The sequence below is a fragment of the Equus przewalskii genome, chromosome 4 (genome assembly GCF_037783145.1).
Source record: "Equus przewalskii isolate Varuska chromosome 4, EquPr2, whole genome shotgun sequence".
Lineage (NCBI taxonomy): Eukaryota > Metazoa > Chordata > Mammalia > Perissodactyla > Equidae > Equus > Equus przewalskii.
Window position 1 is genome coordinate 6,399,346 of NC_091834.1, and position 15,174 is coordinate 6,414,519.

Below are 15,174 nucleotides of genomic sequence, written 5' to 3' on the forward strand. Positions count from 1 at the left end.
TTGATTGTCGCTTATCAGTTCAGGTAAGTCCTGAGCCCTATCTCTTGAAATATAGCCTCTACCCCTTTTTTCTCTTTCCTCTTCTTCTATAGCTCTGGTTAGACCTACATTAGGCCCTTCCACTCTCCTGTGTTGCTTAACTCCTTTTGATTTTGTCTGTTTTGTGCCACATTCTGAATAACTCCTCCTGACCTATCCTCCCTTTGGTTCCTTCCATGCTGATTGTTAATCGCAGTTTCCATACTCTTTATTTCCAGAAATTCTATTAATGCCTTTTTCAAATGTTAGGTCATTTAAAAAATTTGACTCCCTGCAGATATCTGCAAGCCGTTTTATCTTTAAAAAACACATTAAGCATAGTTACTTTATAATGTCTCATAAGTTCAGTACCTGAACCTTTTATGGATCCCTTCTCTGCCGCTCATTCCTGGTGTCTTGTTTCCTTGTGTGGTAAGTGACGTTGCGAGTTGTTTATACTCCTTAGGAAAGTCTGGGGAATTCCAAGGCTCAGGACAAAGGGTATCCTTTCAGAAAGGACGTGCGCTGTCAGCATTAGGGAGCTCTGCCAGTCCCGGTTGATCTGAACGTACAGCTGGAGGTTTTTGTAACATGGGTGTGAATTGGCACTGCAAGCAGGTGCAAGGGCTGGCTTGCAATGCCACCTTCTTAGAGAGTTTTTCTACCTTGGTCTGCCTAGCGCTAAAGCAACTTTTCTTGCAGTGCCCTGGTGGTGTGGGGCTGGGTTACTCCTGGCGCATCCTCCTCCTGAAGGACAACTCTGGGGGACCCACTTTATAGCAGAAGGGTCTTTGATTTCTGTTCACCACGTCCTGTCAGGCCCTAAAGACTGAAGCCCGTGGTCCTCAGGTTTGGTAAATGCCCCAGGACAAAAGCAGCTTCAGCGCCTTGTTCTCTTTCCAGGGGCCCATTTTCACTCGGATTTTGACCCAGCAATTTCTTCCTGTCCTGTTAGTTCAATAGTTTAAAACCAACCAACCAACCAGTTACCCATTAAGTTTTGTTGTTTTCAGTGGGAGGGTGGTCAGAATTACCTAGCCTGCTTAGATTTCTGTAAAAAGAATACAGAGAGGGCTTTTGTCAAGTTTGGTGTTGCTGGTTTGCACAGAAGATTCCTGGATTTTCTTTTTCATCTTCCCGTATCACATGGTCAGGTTTCTTAATTTTACTTCCTAAGCTTCTGTTTCTCCATCTGTAGAAAAGGCATTTAAAATAGCTACCAATTCTGGAATTTCCAGCAGTGAAGTCTGTAGAACGCCTTGAGAGTTGAATTAAAATTATATTTACTTTGCCTTGTTCCACAAACAACTTAAGGTGATGAAGTTTCCCCTTTTCCAAGACACCACGAGGAGTCCCGACGGAGCGGGAAGGGCACGTGCGGAGCGCCCTGAGCGGTCTCCGCCCTGCAGTTCCCCGGCGTTCGGCGTTCGAGTCTGCGGGGCAACCTCCCTAAGTTACACGCACACTGTTTTATTGGCAAACGAGAACTTTCCTGAGAAGACGGTCCACAGCTTTTAGCAAATTCTCAGAACCAAGGAAATTCATGAACTACTGAACTACATACAAGCAAATCTTAGGCAAATAACTTATCCTTTTTATACTTTCGTTTTCTAATCTATATTTTGACGAAACACCTTACTTCATGAATTTACTGTAAGAATTTTTCAAAAAGACAGTAATCTGTGAACATGCTTTGAAAAATTTCCATCTTTTTTTTAAAAGGTGGAACATTTTCCTGTGTGTTTTTTTTAAAGATGGGTAACTTTTTTAAGATGGAAAACTAAGGTATAAAGAGGATTAAAAAAAACTTAGTAAAATGGTCCACTTTTTTTTAAACACTTACTTAAATGTTCAGGATATTAGTATCACAGAGGGTCCCAAAACACTGTAAAAAAGTGTTTATCATAATGACACTGACTCAACAAACATCTGAATGTCTACCACGTCTGAACGCAGATGGAGATGAATAAACACCACGCTGTACTGTTGCGTATAGGACACAGGCCCCCGGATGGTGAGCGCTGTTTTAGAAACACACTCAACACCTACAGAGGCCTGACGGTGGGCTGGGTGTGGCAAGGAGGGTCTGTGAATGCCTTCTGGAGGCATTATCACTTAATCCCCTACAGCGCATTAGCCAGCATTAGCCAAAGGAAGGTGTTCCTGGCTGGAGTCAGCACGGGCAAAGGCAGAGAAATGGAGCAAACGGTGTAAGGTGTGTATGCGTGTGTGTGAGCGTGAGTGTGAGTGTGTGTGTAAGGCGGAGCAAGTCAAGATGCTGGTGCAGAAAATGAAGGGCAAGCCCTGAGGCTATCTGTAGCCTGGGCCACGTCAAGGAGGGTTTTGTGGGTTAGGCTGGACTCTGAGCATTATCCTCTAGGCTAAAGGGAGCTTGGGGACTGAACTATTAGATTTTGTTAGAATACTCTGGTAGCAGAGCGGGAGGGAGAGGGGGCTGAGGGCAGAAAATCTAGTTCAATATTTTTTGTATTGTTTTAGGAAGACATTGGTGAGCCTGAAATGGGAGTTGGAGAGAAGACAGATTATAACATTATTTAGCGGGTAAATAACAGGACTGTGTGATTGATTACATGTGTGGGGTAACACAGACGGAAGGCTCACTTGGGTGGGAGGGTTGAACCCCCAAATGAGGTAGAGAATCAGGAGGAATATGGTAAGTTTGGACTTGTCACATTTGAGTAGGATCCGGTGGAAATGCATCGTAGACAGGTAGTACAATTCAGAGGTTTGCGCTAGAGACATACATGCACAGAAGCTTTAGTCGACAGATGATGGTGAGACCACCCAAGAGAGATGTAGATAAATGGGACATGCCCACATTTCAAATCTAATGGTGTCAAGAAGAGCTCCAGAGAGAAGGGACCCAAGATGTTTCAATATAGAAGCCAAAGAAGCAGTGTCAAGGAATGAATTCTCAGCACTGGCAAGGACAGGAGAGATCCTCCAGTGAAATGACGACTAAACAGTCATTTGGAAACTGAGAGGTCACTGATGTTTAATGAGGGATGAGAACCAGCCGGGAGACGAACAGGAAACTAAGCAGTAAATGGAGAGGAAACGTACACAGCTTGAGAAGTCTGGATACGAACTGGAGGAGCAAGGCTAGAGCTGGAGTTATCAAAGGAGTTACTTTCTTTTTAAAGGACGGCAGACACAGGAACATGTTTGTTTACTGGCTGAGGAGGAAGAGAAAGGGAGAGGCTGAAGATAAGAGTTGCTTTTCCCAGCCTCATAAATCTGGTAGAACTCTTCTCATAAAACTTGTAGCCAATTCATCAGGAGAGCTCGCATGAAGAAAAGCTAAATCCATCTGAATAAAAACTACAGAATGTCTTACCTATTTTAAGTCAAAGAAGTAACACCTCAGTAGCTAATTACAGAATTAAGTAAAAAAACAATAAAGCAGGTCACGATAACTGTGCTAATCTTGCTCTATTTTTTAGCATGTGGGCCACTAGCACAGCACGACTGCTAACAGAGTGGTGTAGGTCGATGCCTGGGAACTGAATCCAGGCCACCGAAGCAGAGCACACTAACCACTAGGCCCCATTGCGGCTGGTCCCAAGATAACTGTTATTTTTAACTGAATTTTGTTGCCAAAGAATGATGCTTCTTTTCTCTGGGATGAACATAAATCAACATAAACCAAAATTGTATTTTTCTGCAGAGTTTATGCTATAACTGGTAGAAAAGTCAACTGTCAGCTTACACTACTCACCAGGAGGGCAGCACGAGCCCTGAGAAGGGGTGAAAGCACAGGTCCCTCGTGAACGTCCCCATCAGGGCACGACAGGTCCTGCATACCATGTGCCCACGGGACAGCATGCAGGCACAACTCCTAATTAGCAAGGACCCATTTCCATGTTAGTTCAAACAATTTTGGTGAAGTTGATAATTCTAATGCTTTTAAAATTCCTTTCAAGAATGTATTTTTCTTTGCTGGAATAACCTAAATAAATATTTTAATAAATTAGATTTAATGGAATGAAGAATTGTGAACAAAATGAAGATAGAGTTGTCTCTGGGGAACAGATAACAATTAGAGAAACTTTTGAATAAAATAAAGTGATAGTTTAAAATGAGGTGAGAAGAGCCTGAACACATGAAGAATGACTGATTTTAATTGGCTGTAGAGTGCTTTGGCTGGTCTCTTTAAAAAAGAGACAAAATCTAAGTCTTAAAATGTTCAAACAAAACAAAAACTCAAAAATGTATTTAAAGGCTTGAACCCGGGCCTCTGTACACGAAAGGGGTGTTTGTAGCAAGCTAGTAAAACCAAGGAAGTTTTGACCTAGATTATTCCTTCCCCTCATCCATTCACTAAGTCAACAAATCTTTCTCGAGCACCTGGGCAAGGCCATCAAACCCTTGGCAACACAGAGCATAATCTGTTGGTGCATGTCCACACATGCTGAGTTCCTCCCGCGCAGACTTGCCAAGGCCGGTGGCTTCCACTGTGCTCCCTTTGAGGCCCACCCACCTCCTCGCTGCGCTCCTGCTGCCTCCTGGTCCCCTCCCTCATTCACTGACTACTTTGGCACCTGATTTAGCTTTCCTCTCCAATACAACTTCTGCCACCTTCCTGGACGACATGAACGGCCACTCGTCCTCTCAAGTTTCTCGATGGTGTTTTGTCTTCACTGATCTTCTTTACTTCATTTGGCCACTTCAAGGTCACACCTTGGATCGTCCTACACTGTGAACTTGCTTCTGAGATCCTGGTCTCCGACGAGCATTTCTTGTCCTTCCAAACCTGCTTGTTCAACAACTCCCAACAGACCAGAGCTGTCACTGGACTGTGCACTGGGCTCTCTTACTATCTTCGCAATGCTTTGTGTAGCACTCGCGTCCATACTCATCCAGTTTAGATACCGCAGGACCATTATTTCAACCATTACCCAGTTATCATCCTTTTGTTCTATCAAACTTACCTGGCAAACCCCCAAGTATCTCCATTTTCTCTGCATCTGTACCCAGGCATCAGGTGCTTCTAGGGAGGGGAACGAAAAAATCACAAGGCCAATTTTCACTGTGAGTTCCTGGCCATCTAATAGTTGGGTCCTCCTATAGTCCTACGACACCTCTGGCCACTTTATTCTCCACCATAATTATTTTAAAACCCTCTTTTGCAAAACTCCAATCCCCTCTGGTCTCTGACTTCAGAGAAAACCAGTCTGCACAGGCACCTACCCTCTTGTCCTTTCTGCTAGACTCGAAGCAGCCCCTCCCATCTAAAAGCCAACGTGCCCACCAGTGGTTTGGACCCCATCCTCCTCCATTCTTTGGACCTCCCCGCCATCGCTGATCCTTTTTGCCTCTCTTATCTTCAACTTCTCCCTCTTTCCCGGGTCCTTTTCAGAGACACTATTGCCTCATTCTCTCCTCCTTTCACATCCAATTCAGAGTTGTGTAAGGGAGCTTTTTTCTGACGTCTGCCTCCTCTACTACCTGGAAGGGAAAGTCTCTAAGCCATCAATTATCTCAGGAGGTTAAATCCAACAGATGCTTCCAAGTCCTCACTCTGCTCCCTCTCTCTCGGCAGCAGTTAACAGTTGTGCAGAGCAAACCCTCCCTCTGGCTTTCCTGACTTTGCTCTTCCTGGGTTTCATCTCTTTACTACCGCTGTCGGCCTCCTCTGCCTGCTCCTCTTCTGCCACTCACCTTTTGAGAATTCCTATGGATTTCCCCTAAGTCCTCTTTTTTTCATAGTCTATAGCACAGATCAGCACTTTTTTTCTTTAAAGGGCCAGATAGTAAATTATTTTAGGCTTTGCAGGCCATAAGGTCTCCGTTGCCACTACTCAAGTCTGCCACTGTAGCATGAAAGCAGCCTAGACAGTAAGTGAACTAACGGGTGTGGCTGTGTTCCAATAAGACTTTATTTATAAAAACAGACGGCAGGTGGATTTGGCCCCGGCCTGTGTTTGCCAGGCCATATTCTGCGCCTTCTGTCCCCAAAGCTGTATATCCAACTACCTACAATCCACATTCCGATGTCTCAAAGGCATCTCAAATCTTAATGGAGGGACCTATGCTCTCTCCCCCCAAATCTGGGCTCCCTCCGGTGTTCTACTAGGAGGCAGCACCATCCCGAGCTGCACGAGGCAGAGAACAGAAGGCACCCTTCGCGCCTCTCCTCCTCTCATTCTTTGACTGGAGGACCTAAAACAGGTAAGTCTGGAAATGCCATTATTTGAAGCACACAGTCAAATTTAACATTTCACTAATAGAGCTAAACTTTATTTCCATGTTTATTACATGTTCATCTTTGAAGTTGAATACATGGTAGAATTGATTTAACATACAACTTGGGAGAAAAGCTGATATTCTCCACTGAATGGGTTAAAAAGGAATGTAAAGCTATAAAATACTTGCTTAAGTGTTTAAGTGAATTCTAATTATGGCAAACATAACAATAAATACCTTGCTATTTTTCTCTTTCTAGTTTTCTGAGATGGATTTCACTATAAAATGTTTTCCATAACAATTTATTTCAAGAAAGGAAATAAGGGATAATCCTTAAAACCATTTTACTTTAAGTGTAGAGTACAAATAAAGAGTCAACACAGAACTCCTATCTCCTATTTAAAATACAAATACTTCATGATAATTAGGAATCGAGGGAGATTAATCTGATATCAACTGCAGATCTAATGACTTAAGCAAACCCATACATGCCATTTGCTTTTGTCTGGAGGAGTTAGGCTGACTTAAGGTGACACACGGCAGAGTTCTACTTGATACCTATGTTAACCATTCCCTATGAGAATGGGATGGCCAGATACTAGGTGCTTAGCGATGGAAACTCAGGACTAATCAGCTCCAAGTGACTAAGAGCTAAGAGAATTCATCACTCCACCTCCTCAATCTACAGCCATATACAAATTTTAGCATTCACTGAAAGTTTTAAAATAAAACACCAGATATTCTGAAACTGCTGAAATTCACAGTACAGAAAGAATATTGTCTGTAGTATAATTCCAATGTTTAAACAAAATCAAAATTATAGCTGGTTATCAAAGTTGTCACTGGTAATAAATATAGTTTTAATTCTCTATAAGCCCTGTAAGCACATTTGGTGAAGGTGTGTTCTTAATGCCACTAATCTATGCTTAGACACATTTAAAAAAAAAAATCATCTTAAAATTATTTTTCACCAGGGATTACATGACCAAAACTCTTAATAAAAGTGAATATTGCTTACTGTTCTCATTAAACAAGTGTTTAGAATGATTTGCAAAAACCTATTATTTTTAATGATGCTTATAAAAGATGTTAACGATAACTCACCTCTAATTAATTATTCTACTGATAAAGTACTTTTTCATGTAACTGTTTAGGACAGATAAATTATGGCTTTTCACTTTTTAAAATTTCACATTTACTATCATGTTGTTAAAGCTTTTCTAAATCAGTCTTCCAGTATCAGATTCTTAAATGAGAAAAGAAAGGACGAAAGAGACAAATTCCGCATCAACTTAGCCTCCTCCCTTCCCTGGAAATCAACATTTCTTTTAAAATTCAAGGCACGCTCCTTTTCTTAGAACAGAGGTCGACAAACTTGTTCTGTAAAGGGACCACAGAATAAACATTTCAGGCTCTGTGGACCACAGGGTCACTACCACAATTACTCAATTTCTGCTGTTGTCATGAAAAAGCGGCCACAGAAAATATGTATTTACAAAAAAAAAAAAAAAAAAGAGTCTGAATTTGGCCTGTGGGCCATAGCTGACCAACCCCTGCTTAGGAGAACTGACCTAAATATAAAAGAATCATCTTAAAAAAAACCAAACTGATCCAGTCAAGTGCGCTGACTGCCTCGACTCCGGCAGCCCATCGCTCTGGACATCTGAACGTTAAAACCCTTTGGAGCTCGCCAGCTTTCTGTGTTTGGTTAAGATTCTTCTATTCAACTTCAAGTCATTATGCTTTCCCACTGGGGATAATCGATTCTTCGTTTAAGAACTTGCTTGGGTGTTATTTATTGAGGGATTCAGTTCAAAATTAATAAATGATGTCCATACGATTTAATATCCAATTTAATTTTTTAAAAACTTAATGAAAAATATAACAGAATCAAAACATTTAAAATAAGTACACTACCTATTCCAGTAATTCATTTAAGTCATATAACTATAGAATATGAAAAATAAATTCAGAGGTGTGATTACTTTAAAATACACTGCTTCCACTTTTGTCAATATTTTACATTTATGTATATATTCTACAGTGGAAGCAGAAATTCTCTCTAAAAACATTATCTCCTTAAAATCTTGAGGTGCAGCTTAGAGCCACAGGCAATATCTGACATATAAAACTGCAGTACAAGCCTTTCCAATTTGGCATTTCACGGGCACAATGCAATGACGCACGTGTATAAGCACTGTACAGTGCCTGGACATTCCAGTGAGAACCATGATTTTCTTTAATACATATTCTACAAGGGGCAGTGAGGTTAGTAATTGTATAAGGTATGTCTGACATAATTTTCAGATTGTACAATAACACAAACAACTTTGTTAAGGCCATGTTTTATTTGCTGATTAATGGACAAAAGGCAATGTAATTTATTTTCAAGTATTTTCTTGAAAGTCTGTGCTCATAAAAATCATGAAAAGTTGGAAAGACTGTTAAATCACTGAAACTTTAAATATATCTTACACAATCTTGTTTGTACAAAAATACAAGTTAAATATAAACATAAAGCAATCATGATAATTTTATGCAAATCTGTTTTATGTGATCTTCAGTTATATATAAAAGTTTCTCGGTTCTGTTATTTGTGAAAAGATCAATACCAGATTGAATTACTATCTATTGGCAAAGGGCCCTAAAAAGCTTCCTTTAGCATTAATCCTTTAGACGGTTAAGTGCATTTCCTAATTTGAGATCACCTAAACACTGGAAAAAAAGAAAAAAGTGAAAGGGCAGTATGTCCATAAACCAACAAATAATTTGGCTGTAATGTATCATAAAACACAAACCGCCACACATCTGTACAATAAACATTATGCATTACATACTCACACACAGGTGTATACGTGCGTGTATGCATGTAACACACACACGCACGCAGACACACACACGCACCCAGTCATAAAACAAAGCCTAATGGGGTGCTGCTTCCAGTTCGATATTCAGCTTTGCATTTTTTCTCACTTCATCAAATGAATAGCTTTTTGTCACCTTCCCATTCTTGAAGACAGTATGGAGAAGATCCTGCACAAATACAATAATACTAAAATTTAATGATTATATTAGACTAGTAAGCAAAATACTTAAATAATGCTTTGATGAATTAGACTGACTAGTCAAACAGACATGTTGATGGGTTCAAATTATGATTTTATACACAGAGAATGGCGGCTGGAGCAGGCAGAGAGCAAGGCACTATCTAAAATGGCTGTGTAGAAATATTTAACTTTTATGAACAGGAACGATTTAAATATGACATTCTTCCTTAAAGGAAAAACAAAAACACCCAGTTGACCCATCTCTTTTTTTCAGGTGGAAGACGCTGGCAGCCTGGCAGAACTGTGGCTGTCGCTGTCGGCAGGACCGACAGCTCAGAAGGAGCCTGCCACACACTCGACACCGAGTAACTTATCAACCTGGAATTCAACGAATTTGCTAGTCACTGAGTTTTGGGTTTAAACAACTAAACAAAGCGCCTAAAAAACAAAAAAAAAAACCCAAAACAGAAACAAAAATAATTATTGATTTCAAGACTCTGTATATTCCAAAAGTCATCGACATGCGCAATCCGTTTGATCCACGGAAGGAGAACAAAGATAAATGAAGAGAATTAGGACTGAATTCCCTTTCCGATCTGCTAAAGCCACTCCTGTCTCACTAAGGAATTCTCGGCCTCTGGTTTGTTTCTCTTCAACAAATGCACATCAGTGATCCACTGAGCCTAAGTTTTCCATCTAGTCTGAAGATTGAGGTGCATATGACATTACTTTTTTTTGTCACTGTGTAGTTTCAAATCACACTGCTCCAGCTATAGCATTTTCTTTCATCAAGTTAAATATAATCTGTCAAGGAATGGTGGTTCCTCTTCTTACGTTCACGAACTCTTAGAATTGATGCCTTTTTAAAGTCACAGTTCCGACCATGTCTAAAGTGACGTTAGTCTACCTGGGATAAACTAACTCAGCCAAGACTTGGTAGCTAGAAGATCCAAGAACTGCACAACAGGCTATGTAAAGGGATCTAACACTCTGTTTAGAAACTTACATATTTTTGTTAAAGAGAAAAACGTTATTTCATTAATTCTGGCTTAGAATCTTAAGACAATAAAAGCAAATTACAACATTTGATACGGTATAAAGAATCTAATAAACTAGCATGTTTATGTTTAAACTATCCTCTGAGGGTATGAGTATTCACAAGTAACTTCCCTCTAAAAATATGTGGTTTTTTTCAATCCAGTGGCTTAAAAAGCAGAAATGTTATAACTTTTCTGTTCACGAATATAAATGTGCTTTCGCACGTTAAAGCCCGTTAGCTCGCACGGGCCACTTGAGCGGACGGTCACGCACCACACCGCGTTTTGGTCAGTGACAAACCGCATACACGACAGCGGCCGCACAAGATGAGTACCACGTGGCCTAGGCGTGTAGCAGGCTACAGCATCGAAGCTCGTGCAAGTACACTCTATGAGGTTCGCAAAATGATCAAACTGCCTCACGCTGTGTCTCGGAACGCGTCCCTGCTGGTAAACCGTGCGGGACTGTGCTGTGAAGTTCTCCAGTTTGGTTGACTTGAATCAGAAAACTTGGTTAAGTCTAGGTGTCGCCATTTATTAGCTTTATAATCTGAATCAAGTCACGTCATTTCCATATCTTACACCACTAAGAGAACACAATTTGCTTTTTTCAATAGCCCAAAGAGTTGTGAGACTCAAACAAGACTCAAGAAAACCATCTGAACTGAATTCTATTAAGTTTTTAAAAAATGGAATTATCTTTAATAACATTTTAGAATTCGGATAGCCCTTCTCTTATCTATTAAAATTACCAAAGCTGTCCTGTAACACAAATAGCAATGGGAAGTCTAAGAACAGCATCCTTTAAGGATTTTAACTATGCCTCTTCAGAAACGGTTCACTACTATTTGGCAGTGAGAGGAAGATCAAACCTCATCAGGCACTCCCCTGCTGGTCCACGTGGACAAACCTGTACCTTTTTTTGAATGTTATAAGATTATTTCACGCAATGTGCATACAGGTCTCATATTTCTGATCCACCCACTTCTTACTCTTCATCTTATTTTGGTAGGCTAGGTTAGGAACTGTACATTTTACAGTAAAACTACTTTATCCTCCAAGAAAAACATTGTTCTGAAAATAATTTTAAAATAAAATACAACACAAAAGGTTCCTTTCTTAATTTGGAGAGCCAACATACTACATTAAAAAAAAACCAACGACAAAACCAATCAGCATAGATACATACATGCCCATATTCCTCAAGGTCTCCTTTTCCTTCCTCAAGTGTAACAAAATTCCCTGCTGGTGTCCTATGTAAAGATAATCGGCCTTTTTTGGACCTTTTGTTGGGATCAGCAACTGGGTCCTTAAAGACATTAATCTGGAATCCAAATAAAGAAAGTTAGAAGAATCATCACCAGAATGTTCACTCCCATTTAGAAAAGAAAGTATATACACAATTTAGACATTTTAAGGCACTTTATAGGTATAACTAAACCAACCACATGGAGCTTTTAGAAACATCACTCTAGTCTATTTTGGAGGACAGAGTCCTCTTACAAAAAAAGGTTTGAACAAAATCCAAATCTTGCCTATCCTTTCTTATCAGTGCAGAATGTCAAATACTGCACTGTGGTAAGTCTCTGAGGTTAAAACGTGACCCTTGGGGTGTCTCCTTCTACACTACGAATTGTCCCTAAACTGATCAAGGATAGCACAGGCATACTATTGGGGAAAAAGCCACGCTGACTCTATCATATACTCTGTGGCAAGGAAACCAGGATCTGACTACGGTAAAGCCTTTCCTACTTCATAGCCTTTTCCTGTTGCTACTTTTTACTCATCATCTTGTTACTGTCAGGAGCGAAAAAGACCTGGAGCACCTGAAGAGAGCAGAACGTCTGTTTCAGGGTCAGAAAGGCAGGAGACGAAACGTCCTAGAAGCGGCTAGTGGCGGCTATGAAAGGAGCGACAGAGGGGTCAGTCCCAGCACTGGCCACAGAAGGACGGCGCGAGGCAAAGCAGGGAACCCACGCAGGGAACCCACGCAGGCGCTCTGACAAGCTTCGTGTCCCCACCCCCACAGACGTTGAGCCACACACACTCAAAGGCTGTAACGAGCTGGGGGACTGCTGGTCGGCGGCCTTGAAGCTGGGTTCCCCTGCTCCGAGGCTACTAGAATGTGATTCTGGTATCACAACTCCGACTTCACACTCCACCTTCCTCAAGCACTGTTCTGACAAGTCTACATACTTGTTTATCTTTAATACATGATGGCTGTGTCAAGGTTTTGATTCAAAGGTACACACTGAATCAGTGGGAAATGTCTGACCTGCATTCTCTCTCTTAAGTAATCTATTTTCTCTCCTTTTTCCAAGTCTCCCTTTTTCTCCTAAGTCATGTTATTTATTACCCAATGTCTCTCTTCTTTCCTTGTTTCTAAGTCAAGGCCAGCGGTACCTGACAACTATTAATACTTCAGGACCACATTACCCTTTGACTATTGCATTCAGCAACTGCATTCTACCTAGATACATAAAGAAGGTACCAACACACGAGTGAAAGTGGAAGGACGTACCCCAAGACCATTGGTTACAACATAACTACACTTGAAGGAACAATTCAAGAGATCTCTTGTTAATTTCTGTAGCAAAGCTCCACCAGAACCGAAGGAAATATTTTCAATACTCCATTTTTTTTGCTTCATGCCTTCTACAATCTAGAAGATTAAAAAATAAAAAACAAATAAATAAACAGAAACTAAGTATTTTGGAAGAAGGAGGCAGTTTTCCTTGGGCCATAGTGATAAATACTAAACCACCCAGAGCTGTTTTATAACACAGTAAATAATGCGGGAAGAACAAGGCCTACACAAAGTTACAGTCCACGTTTTCTCCTTTAAAAGACCCACACACCCCAAAACGGGCAGCCTGAGAGAGAAGTGTGGGAGGAGGGCATTTCACTCAAAGTTCCTGAATTTGTGGCGGTGCTGTCATCACCGTGGCTAGGGCTGGGGGAGTGAAGGGAATGAGAGGGAGTGAGAACAACTGGCGATAAATATCTGAGGTTACTCGAGTCAGCTTCTCCCATCTGCCTCTGGAGCTTTTATCGCCCGGATCCCAGGAGCACAAGCAAGGCGGCCGAGAACCATGCCCCAAATCACCTGACTAGAGAGAATGACTCTAACCATCACCAAGAAACCTCCACACGTTATTGCGTCAGAGTGCACATCACACATACTGGGGCACTTAAAAATTAATGGACACTGGCGGAAAGACAATATAAAATATTCTCTTCTACGTAACAGTTGAGACACCGCAGGGTCAATTACTCTGGCTGGTGCTTCAGCGCCATAATCAAAATTCTGAACAGATGGGTGTTAAGATTTACCACTGGATCATCTTTGGGAGAATGATCATCTACTAAGCCAGCTAGAGAGACCTGTATGAACATACAGTTCTGGCAACTAAAAGAGTTCTTTCAAGGGACACATATTTTAAAAGTTACATTAATTTATTAAGCTACATTATTATCAATGTCATTTGCATTTCTCCTACGTGGGACTTCTTTATCCAGTATCTGACATCTTATTCGACATATTCAATCACTTTTATGATAGAAGGTGGCAGTGAAATCTAGTAACCATCCCTTTAATTTCATGAGAATAGTCAAAAGGAAGTAACTGGAAAGTCTAGTTCTATTTTATCCAAACAGGACTTTCAGAAATGATTAGAAAATCATAAGCAAGTTTAATAGTTTTATGTGAAATATTAATACAAATTCACCATATTCCCCTCAAATACTGAGAGTCTCAAACTGACTTTTTATCTATTCCTTATTCTCAATATTGCAAGATAAAAATACATCAACTCCAAGGACTCACCTTTTAACAAACCCACATTTAGAAATTCAACTTTCTTTTAAAATTCCAACCTTCTAATTCTCCTGCTATATGTGTACCTGTTGTTTTCTGTTTTTTTTAACCAGAGGAATCAAGATGGAAACATATACAATTTATTTCAAAGTGATTCCTTAGGCTGTACACAAACCCAGTCTCATGTCTTTATTATACCTGAACCCAGAATACCCAAGGGCCCTGAATTCAGATTTATTTTTCATTGAAATAACTGTGAACAAAGTATAACTAAAACAACAACAACTTTATGAAATTAAGGCGTGTTCCAAAAGAATGAATTTCAATATGGAAGAAATGCAAAGAGTAGAACAGAAAAATGGAAGAAAAGAAAGGGAAACAGCCTGACACAGGGTAAGGTGGTTTGAGTAAACTATGGAGAAAATATTTTCAGACCGTCACCTGATTTTAGATACGCCTCAGGAGCACGAGAACAAGGAAATTACAAACAACAGTATCACCTAATGTGATGTCTTCATATTTTGGGTCCAGTGTCTTTAAGATATTCTTCCCATACAGCCTCACCAAAAGTTATAAAATTTACAGAGTTCAAGTGAATTTTTTCTGTTAACATTATGGGAAATTACAGAATTAGAAAAAAATTTACTATTTAAAAATATTTACATATACAAATCATAAAATCTGATTAGACATAGGTTGACAAAACAGCACCCTTAGACACGACCACTCTTCATTTTCCTATCTCACACCCAAGGTATGTAATGTGACTGAAATGAGAAGTCATTATGCCATCAGTATTTAAACGAAATGTTTTTGTTATCATGACCATAAATTTAAATCATGCACTACAGTCTACAGCTGCCTTCACAATACATTCTATGTAGACCAAAAAATTAATTTATTCTGATCATTAAGCTTTGCATAAAACCAATCTCTTCTCGTAAGTCTGTGAACCGATGCTGTGAGGATCAGGGTTAAGTCTCCTAGAAAGGTAATGAAAAGGGTCCCATGTGGGACTACACTTGCAAAGAAATCTTCTTGCCAATTT

The 15,174-nt window shown here is 40.3% G+C and overlaps 1 protein-coding gene and 1 long non-coding RNA gene across 3 annotated transcripts in view; one reads left to right on the top strand and one right to left on the bottom strand.

The window, feature by feature from the left end:
- LOC139082981 (uncharacterized) overlaps nucleotides 1–10,405 on the top strand; it is a 125,902-nt gene extending 115,497 nt beyond the window's left edge. The window contains exon 4 of the long non-coding RNA XR_011539407.1: nucleotides 9,547–10,405. This is a non-coding gene — a long non-coding RNA (uncharacterized lncRNA). The remainder of the gene's footprint in view (nucleotides 1–9,546) is intronic.
- The window catches only part of NAMPT (nicotinamide phosphoribosyltransferase), a 36,135-nt gene continuing 27,211 nt past the window's right edge, over nucleotides 6,251–15,174 (bottom strand). Inside the window, exons 9-11 of one of the 2 annotated variants that reach the window (XM_070617164.1) lie at nucleotides 12,831–12,971; nucleotides 11,499–11,633; nucleotides 6,251–9,258 (exon numbers count right to left, since the gene is read on the bottom strand). In XM_070617164.1, the coding sequence (XP_070473265.1) occupies nucleotides 9,148–9,258; nucleotides 11,499–11,633; nucleotides 12,831–12,971 (387 nt within the window). In that variant the 3' untranslated portion in view covers nucleotides 6,251–9,147. The remainder of the gene's footprint in view (nucleotides 9,259–11,498; nucleotides 11,634–12,830; nucleotides 12,972–15,174) is intronic. The other variant, XM_070617166.1, reaches the window with a different exon arrangement.